This window comes from Fusarium musae, chromosome 2 (genome assembly GCF_019915245.1).
Source record: "Fusarium musae strain F31 chromosome 2, whole genome shotgun sequence".
NCBI classification, from domain to species: domain Eukaryota; kingdom Fungi; phylum Ascomycota; class Sordariomycetes; order Hypocreales; family Nectriaceae; genus Fusarium; species Fusarium musae.
Window position 1 is genome coordinate 3594505 of NC_058388.1, and position 9352 is coordinate 3603856.

At 49.7% G+C, this 9352-nt stretch overlaps 4 protein-coding genes across 4 annotated transcripts; 1 reads left to right on the forward strand and 3 right to left on the reverse strand.

Moving 5' to 3' along the window:
* Positions 1–1024: 1024 nt before the first annotated feature.
* J7337_003002 (uncharacterized protein) lies at positions 1025–1732 on the reverse strand (the record flags this gene model as incomplete). The annotated part of the gene is made up of 3 exons (XM_044820726.1): positions 1025–1088; positions 1141–1499; positions 1640–1732. 3 exons carry the CDS (start codon positions 1730–1732, stop codon positions 1025–1027), a joined length of 516 nt encoding a protein of 171 aa, XP_044685026.1.
* Positions 1733–3703: 1971 nt separating this feature from the next.
* J7337_003003 (uncharacterized protein) lies at positions 3704–4951 on the forward strand (the record flags this gene model as incomplete). Its single annotated transcript, XM_044820727.1, has 1 exon — positions 3704–4951. The coding sequence occupies one exon, from the start codon at positions 3704–3706 to the stop codon at positions 4949–4951; it is 1248 nt and encodes a 415-aa protein (XP_044685027.1).
* A 1097-nt stretch (positions 4952–6048) lies between these two features.
* Positions 6049–6990, reverse strand: J7337_003004 (uncharacterized protein; the record flags this gene model as incomplete). The annotated part of the gene is made up of 1 exon (XM_044820728.1): positions 6049–6990. The coding sequence occupies one exon, from the start codon at positions 6988–6990 to the stop codon at positions 6049–6051; it is 942 nt and encodes a 313-aa protein (XP_044685028.1).
* A 1118-nt stretch (positions 6991–8108) lies between these two features.
* J7337_003005 (uncharacterized protein) lies at positions 8109–8789 on the reverse strand (the record flags this gene model as incomplete). Its single annotated transcript, XM_044820729.1, has 2 exons — positions 8109–8279; positions 8334–8789. 2 exons carry the CDS (start codon positions 8787–8789, stop codon positions 8109–8111), a joined length of 627 nt encoding a protein of 208 aa, XP_044685029.1.
* Between the last annotated feature and the right edge of the window lie 563 nt (positions 8790–9352).

Here is a 9352-nt window from a genome sequence, read left to right on the forward strand (position 1 = left end):
CTCTTGCCTATGGTCTAAGGGCAACTCATCCTCGTCTTCCATCATCGGTGTCGGAGGGTCCCCGAGCTCAATTTCTCCGTGCTTATCGCGAACTACGATCTCAGATGTATCAGATAAAATATCGACGTCTGAATGCAGTGTTTCGGCAGACGTAGAAGTCGATCCAGCGGTAGGTCGCCGGGTCAACTGGCTTTGGAATAGATTGCGACGAACGCCTGTTGAAGAGGCGCCATTGCGAGAGCGGGGAACCCCTGTGCCATTCGTTGTTGTCCGTGTTCGATCTGCCATCGCGAGATCTTCAGTTTCGTTGGCCGTTGTGATATGAAAGAAATGTAACTATCCAAGAAGTTGAAGGTGATCCAAAATTGGTTATGTATCCGTAAAGGCAGATGTTATGTCACCTTCTGTTGACTTTCTGTGGGGTGTCCCGGGGTGTCTTCGTCTAGTCATCTTAGCTGCTTCATGTCAGGCTTACTCCATCCTGCTCCTGTCTTCAGCTTATCTGGTCAGGGCAGTTGCACAAACACTTGTGCCTACCTCCAATAAACATGTTAAGAGCTCAGTATCGCTCGCACAACTACCTACCTACTAAGTCCCTAGGTAGGCAATCAAAAAGCTCCTCACTTTAGGTATATGCTCATATTCACGTAGTCTCATGCTTCTGGACACCTGCTGCCTCCAAGCTTAAAAGGCAGGATGGCATTCAACGCGTAATAGCCACCCTAACTCCATCCATACAAACGTTAAATCTAAACCACTCTTATTTCAAAAAAAAAGTATATACTCGACATGTATTGATCGTAGTCGAGTTGTGTTCAGTTATGTTTGTCGCCAGTACTCCTTGCCATGTGTTCCTATGTGTGGAACATCAGTAGGGCGACCATGTGCCATTGGTGTAATATGCCGTAAGCTCTGTCTCTTAATCGTACAGCTTGTCTTCATCTCCAAGAATGCAGCCTAGCCCATCAATACGCCCCTGCATCACCCAAATTCGAAAGTTTATTCAGGTCGCCTTGCGGTGTTCCTACAGGGAGAGGTTGTAGGAGTACTCGTCTTCCATGTTCTGGCTGATCCAAAGGACGACAGAGCTATGCAGAATTAGCGAAAACGTTCGATCTCCTGGGATAATATTCCTCTTACCTAACGCCAACAAGAGCGTTACTGAGTACATTCTCAATTCCCATACCCAGAGCAGGCATAGCGACGCTGGGCACAACGAACTTGAGAACAAAGACGGTGACACCGCCGGCCATTCCACCAGCGAGAGCAGCAAAACCTAAGAACAGGACCACCCGAGCCTTCCACGCTACCCCATTGCCGCTGTAACTGAAGGAATCGGCGCTCAGGCGTTGCTTTTCGACCGAGTTGATGATAAGCATGCCCAAGCTGGAGAATATAAAGGGCAGCCAGTCAACAAACTTGACATGGATATCGGAGCCGTTGCGCGATGACTTGGACCAAACTGCGGAATCGAGCATGATGTAAAAGGCGATGGAGAACTAAAGCGCACCAGGTGGTCAGTACCAAAAGCTATTGACAAATAGGGTGCATGGAGTCGCGCATTATGCTGAGAGAGCCATGCAACGAGGAAGAGACGCCAGATACTCAGGCAGGGGATAATTTTATAGATTCAACGTACAATAGCTCCAGCGCTGTAGACACCAGCATTTCGGGCCCAGACCGTGTTAAGCCACTCGGGCCGTCGGAACTTCCAAAGACGCTCTTCCTCCATGGCTACAAATTATGTGCGGTGCGAAAGCTTTGGTATTTGCAGTGCAGTTGTCTGATGTTGCAGGACCGCTGATCGTTGACGAATGATAGTGTTGACGATGCTTGGAACTGGAGGCTGACAATGACGAGGCTCGCTCGTAGACGGACCGGCCTTGCCTTAGCGCCGATTGAGATCACGTGATAGGCCTCCGTCTGGAAGTGCGACTTCGTGAAGTGGGTCGTGGTCGTGGAGACATTTCGCGTGGCTGGGTGTCATAAACTGCAAAACACAAGAATCCACTCGCGGAGACGCAAAAGATCCCCGTTGTAGAGAGCCATGTCACATTGGTTACCCCGCTGGTCGGTGCGATGCTCGTTCCGCTCACGCAGGACCCTGAAAACAATGGAGTCGAGCTGCGGATAGTGACAAGTATCCTCAAAGGGCATGTACCTACTTGTACCCACACAAGGTCTTATAAGTTCCAGTTTGGCTTCGTACCTGATAGATATTCAGGGCATAAGTACGGAGTAAGGGACCGAAATATGGTGATGTGGCGCATATGGTATTGATCAAGGCAAAACTCTATTCAGATAAACATTGTAGGGAGCAACATCCTCGCCGTTGAAACACTTTGCTTTGCATGCCGTTTCAACGGTGTCCAACGGTTCGGATACAGCGTCTCTACGTATATATCTGCAAGATAATGCATCAAGAAGGGTAGCGACAGAAAGCCACTTAACAATACCCAACCGTCGCGGATCGGGCATACAACTAAGTATTCGTCAAATGTAACAGGATATCGACAATGCTTCAAACCTGTTCCGTTCATAGTGGACAACAACAGATACTGGGTACTGAACTACCATGTATTTACTTGAATGTGCACACCATGCTTTCCATGTAGTAACCATGGTTAGACTAGGCTCTCAGGCACAACACCAAGAGCCATCGAGGTTCGTGGGCCAAAACAGAACAGCCAGCCGCTGGGGATATAAAGCTGACCACCATACCTGCGTGGCGGCGAGCCGTGTCTGTCAATTTTCACCAAACGAATCCAAAGTGTTGATAGCCGCTGTACATTCAAAACAATTGCCGCATTAACCTCTCCTAATAAAGACCGCGGTTTCTCCTGATATTTGCAGTCTTGCTAATGGTTTTTCAGCCAGACGCTATCGATCATGGGCGAATGAGATACTCCCAACAACACCTGGTCTAGACCTATTCGATCTTAAACATCAGGTGCACCATTCTCCTTTTTACTGGCTTGCCCTTCGCAAACACCTGGCCCACGCATTGACAGGCAGGCATTAGGAAGGTGCAGCAAGCCCCAGTCCCTGCCCGCTTCTCCCTCTGTCGTGCGACCCCGTCTTTGAAGTTCCTTCCCCGTCCCATCGCTTCAACCCGATCTTCACTCTATCATACAATTGCTAACGCGATTTTTGGTAGTGCGTCTCGCCCACTCGCTTGGTTACGCACACTCATTCGCTCACCTATGCAGTTATTACATTCTTTATTTCTTTATTAGTCCTTGTTGTATTCCTTCGTTCGAGTTGCAGGTGGCCGGCACAGACAACTTCACTAATTACCCATCTCTCGCTTGCTGTCTTCACTCCGCTCGCCCCCTTGCCAGAACAAAAGACGCGGTACATCCCTTCGTACGTACAGATTACCATCGAGCAATAGGTCGCCTCCTACTTTGGGTTCTCGAAGAAACACGCCTGTTTTTCTACGCGCTATTTCATACCGGTAGCACACATCTGCCAAATCGAGGTTCAACCTCCCCTTTTGACATTCCTAACCACCCTCGATATACGCAATTTATCTCACTCGCCCTTGATCGATCGCAAAACAAAGTCTCACACAATCATCCGGTGGTTTCGGACGCCTATCTCGCGAGATATCTTTCTCCAACAATACCTGATATCGATCTCAAGGACGTATTTTGTTTGGACAACCATTCTTAAAAAAGCCGTTTGAAACGACTAATTCATCATGAGACCGATCAACTACCTACCGAGACCTGACCTTTTGGTCTCGGTCTTTGCCTCCGTTTCACTGTACGGTGGTCTGGCTATGGCCCAAGATACCAATGATGATCCCAAGAATAATGACCCATCTGCTGTTCCTGCGGCGAGCGATTCGAAGAACAGCGATGCCAATAAACCCACAAACACAGCTGCTGAGCCTGCCAAAGAGAGTAGTGATGACAACAAAGCCGAGCCAGCTAGTACTGAGACGAAGGATAACGCGAAGCCTGCGTCAACGAAAGACGAGGAGCCTTCGAAAACTGAGGGAAAAGAAGAGCCCAAGTCTACTGCGAAAGATGACTCCAAGTCTACTGAGGAAGATGATCCGGCCAGTACTGCGACAGGAGAGGGTCCAACCAAAACCACAGACATTCAGTCCACAATTACATCCATCGCCTCTTCTGGCACGGAAGAAGCTATGCCTACCTTGACAAGATACAAGCCAATTCCTACTTATCCAGCTCCTTCTGTTCCCCCTACTAACAATGCTCCTTTCATGCGGCACTCGAGTGCCCCTGACGGTACTGTGTTTATTGCAGTTGGTGCCATCCTTGGCGCTCTTGGGCTCGCCATCCTACTGTGGCGTCTTATCGTTGGCATCCTCCTCCATCGGTCTGTTGAGCGAGCAGCCAAGGCCCAGCATAACGAGAACGCAAAGACAGGCTTTCCTGCGCCCCCTGCACCCTTCTATAAATATACTGATACCGGATCGACAATGTCTCTCTCTGCTGGTCGCGGCGTGCGACGAACCACCCGCGGACCTGTTCTATCGTCAACTCCCAGTGCCTCCAATCTATTTTTCTCCCCAACTGCCGCAGCATCAGGTAATGGGGCTGGCAATCGTGGCTCTGCGTTTTTGCCATCTGGCTTTTATGCGGCTGGCACGAGCTCTCCCGGTGGCCAACATGAAAATAACATCAGCATGACCAACTTACGCCCTGATTCACGCGGCCACTTTGGCACTCCTTCACGACATACCTTGAATCCCAGTCCTCCAGATTCACCTTCATTCCAAGGTCGAAGGGATATTAGCAACTCGACCCTCAATCTCAATCGGCCACCAAGCCAACGCGCCCCTAGTGCGTTCCTCGAAGATCTCCTCGCTGACGATCCTTCGAGTTTGCCACCTCCACATATGCCTGCCTCGACCGCCAGGCGCTCATCGTTTGGCAGTGGCTCTCCTGGCTCTCCTGGCGCGCACAACCGAATCTAAATCGGTATCAAGCGACCTCTATAATGGAAAACTTTACATGCGAGCGATATCATGCTTAAGCGTCCTTGTTACCAGAGAAAACACTTGGTGTTACAGGAGGGGGCATTGCCTTTGAATCATTTTACAACAGCGGCGTCAAGAGAATGGCATTTTTCTCATCGGGATATGGCTTGCGGATAATTCGATACTTAATCATGAGAGGACACAGGTGTGACGATCATCGGTAATGTGTACGTGGGTGTTATGAGCAGAGGTTTGGCTATTGTCGACGATGCAATAGTTTAGCTTGGCTGTAGGCAATGGCGTAGCTTTAAGCCTATCTATCATGTCCGCTATCAGACCACCAAAGTTCTACTCTCTGCTTGGATAACTTAGGGGAGTTAACGGTTTTGATCCATACTCCAGAAATATCTTCTGGTTTTCTTAGTACATAGTCCTCTTGAAAATGATATCTTCATCACCATTTGTCTTTGTGAGTAAATGCCACCAAACTTAGGAGTATACCATGAATTCGATAGGCGACGGTACACCAATCGAGGTAATCTGGAAGTTTCGTTACGAAAGGGAAACGTTGAACAAGTGTGATGTTTCCTATATACGAGAATACCTATGTTTGGCTCATCATCAAACACCTACATAGTAGGTACCTATACAGGTTTGCTCTTACGACTGAGCAAAACCAAACAGATTGCAACCAAAAATCAGCAGTTGCCAACATAACATAGCTTTAAGTTTGTAATAAACCACTCCTGTATTTTATAGGGAGCGGCTACAGGTAACGGGCACCATGACTATGAACTGACTGTACTCATATTGCACCGTATGTTGAATGTCAAAAGCAGGCCGTTCATACTATTTATTACATGCTCATCATCGTACACTCTATTGCGTTCTTCGCCCAGTACCACATAAAGCCCCATTCCTGATATTGCGCTTTAGCCGACTCCATACTCCATGGCTGTTGGTCCCACAAGATGAATCGTTCTTCATTATGCATTAATAAGTTATTTCATCCTCAACTCCTGCCCTGTCTGCGCCTTGGTTAACCGAAGGGCATAAACAATCTACGCTCGGTAGATCGTTGTAGCCATTTTTCCTCAGTTATCATCATTCAGCTGTTTTTTGCTACTGTGCCCTTCTAGAGACCGTCTTTCCGGATGCTCATCAACAGGTACGCTGTAAATCGAATCACGGCTGTCGTGCTGAGGTTGTTTCGGCTTCGATTGCTCCTTTTCTTTTCGTTCTTCCTCTTCCTGCTGCCGTTCTAGCTCCTCAATCTCTTTGACGGTTTTTTTGCTTGACTCGACATCCTCTTCCGCCTCTGCCAATAATAATCTTACTCTCTCGATCCTCGTCATGGCCCCTTCTAGTTTATCGAGACGTCTTCGTTTCTCTTGATCTCGTCGCTCCAGCTCATCCACGCGCTGTTCTAGCTTTGCCCGGGCACGCCTCTCCTCGGCGACCATTTCATTTGCCTGCTCGAAGAGGGCAGCGCTGAGCTCCTCAACCTCCTGGCTGGTAGCTGCAACCTTGCCTTCGGCTTCCTTGCGCAAACATTGTTCTCGATTGAGCGCCTCCAGAAGATCTTCGGCTGATGGAGATGGCGGGGGGTGCAACTGTTGTGGGCGGTGCGATTGGCTGCTTATGGAACGCTGGTTGGAAGGCCGGGAGGAGTTGGTGTCGATATGGGGAAGTTCGTGTAACTTGCGCGGGGAGAGGAAAGATGACAGCCGACTGGTGCCGCTCTGTAGGAATGACATGCGAGCGTTTGTAGGCGTCGCAGGTAGTGGTTTCTGGGTTGGCGATGAGGGTAGCTGGGCGCGCAAATTGGCGAGTTCATCTTCGTAATCGGCCCATCGATCGACGGCGGCAGTGGCCTTCTCATTAAGAAGACGGACCTGGTTTTCGAGATCTTCGATACGAGCCTGGGCCTCAAGTAGTTGGACTTGGCTGTGATCGAGAGGTAATGAGTAGCCACAGCCCGGGCAGCACGGCGTAGAATCAGCAGAGAGAGTGGGTGCTGCCATTGTCATGACCATTGTCGTTGACATGGCCGGCGCCTATATGATGTTGTATGTGAGCCGTCGGCGGTTACGGAAGATGTAGGGCGGGTGCTAGGAAAGGCTCGTAGATGCGATAAACCATACAATCACTGAGAACATGCCAGCGAAGCAATTATTACCACCAAGGGATAAATATTGAAAAGTCGTGGGTGTTGTCCAAAAAGAAAGCTTTCAATGAATACAGGGATAGTCAGCCCAAGTGTCCCTAGGGATTTTGGTCGCTGAACCGAATGCGGGCAGTGGCTTTGGCGCCTTGGACACGCGATAGCTTGAGGGGCGGGGAGGCGCTTGGGCGGCTGAGCAGGCGATTTCAGTGGCGCGTGTCTTGGTGATCAGGGTCCAGTCGTGGCAGGGTATGTATTTTAGACTACGAAACAAATGGCGTTTCCTGTATACCCACGCAGGTTACAGTAGGTAATCGAGACGTAGGGATGGCTCTATTTATGTCGATTCCTTCATGCACCAAGGCCAGGCAGTTGATTTCCCCATGTATCTTGCTAAGGTATTCATTGGTTTCACTTATGGAGCAAAGACATAGACAGTCAAGTGCTAAAGAACAACAAACGATACGATGTTTCATGACTCGACCTCGTATCAAATTGCTGTTGGAATGAATAAACAGGGTCACGTCACGTCACGTCACGTCACTATATCTGATCATGTTGCATCGCATGCAATAACTCTGGGAACACGCTTCTCAGGCGATATAAGCTTTAGATCAAGTTTCCAAGCTGATTCTAGGGCAGGCCCAACTCATTATCACCCGTCAGCCCTGGGCTCAATTATCGTCATTGTGGATTCCTTTTCGACTATCCCTAGCCCCCGTCTCTTTTATTGAATCTGAGCGACGAGCCCAACCAGACGAATTGGCATTTGTTCGAGAAGCCTTGCGCCATAAGATGGCGAATGAAAGCCATTGTATGAATGGAATCCTGTGGCTATAATGATGAACGCGTGCCTTGCTCACTATAGAATATAGAGTTTGCGTATGCACTTGTTCCACGGCGGGTAGGTCTCCTAGCCAGATGGTTCTGAGACAAGTGATGTCGGGTGTCCTTGTTGTATCAGGACAGCTCTCAAACAAAACTGCAAGCTCAGCTGGGCTTTGCAACCTTTCGAGGCTCGCAAATGCCTGTTTCGGGATCTCTGTATTCCTTCCAACTGATAGGGACCATATCATTACCCGCCTCGCTCGTAGCCATGACAACGCCCAATTCGTTCGAAGCCGTCGATAGGTAGTAGTTGGCCTGGTCTCCAAGAGATATCTGGCACAAATATGTCAACATCACCACCATATACGAAGGAGAGAGGAGACTCACCACTTGCGCGCGGACGATGTCGCCAGGCTTAAAAGACTCGTAAATCTTGACCTTGTCCTTTTCTGTTGCCCTTACGTCTTGCACTCTGATCACACCCTGCCACTCTGTCTGCAAAACTGTGTCGCCGACTTGCTGAATCACCACAATCGCTTGCTTTGGCATCAGGCGCAGGACTCGCGCAAGGACAATATTCTCGACGTCGGGCAGTACCTCGCGCTTGTGGCCATGGCGGGCAACGGAGATAGTAGCCAGCTCCTCTGTCGTAGGTGCAGTGATCTTGTTGAGACGCTTTTGAGGGCCGGGGGGCTTTGCCGGGGGTGTCACAGTGACTCGGCCAAGCAGAGAAGATACAACATTGCCCTCGTAAACATGTGTACCGGGTCCGGGCGCAAATTTGGTGACCGGACCTAGGATATTGCCAGGCAGGGCAATGGAGGGAATGTCGTCGACAGCCATAACCCTCGATTTAGGTGCTTAGGTGAGCTTGCGGCGAAGGGTGTGAAGGGTTTGCTTTATTCAGCTCCCGCGCGGATGAATATGCTTATTCACCGGAAGTCGTCAGCTCAATCGTTGCGGAATATCGGAGTTGGGTCTTGGATGGCGAAAGCTCAATTCAGCCTTGCAGTAATGCAGTCTCATTGCATCCAGACTTTGCTGAAATTCTCCAAATCCGTCGGGCGGCTTTCAATTGCGGGGCCGACATTGGAGCTAGCTTCGTGGGTTATGTAAGCGCCAATATGGTGCTTAAGTCCCTGCCGACTAACTCCGTCTTACACGCCGAATCGGAGCCGGGCTTTCACTCAAGAACACTATTCGACGACAAGTCTATCGGATCTTAGTGTTCCTCCTCGCTTGCACGATGCAATGCAGTAGTCCGGCTACTAAGACCTGCATGGGCGGGGAAGCAGTAAGGTCTTTTCGGCATGGAGGGATAGGCTTCGTCATGGAAGCAGGACAAGGCCAATGCTGAGCTACCATACCTCGGATTCGAGGTCACCAGACCAGAGAGCCGCCGTTAT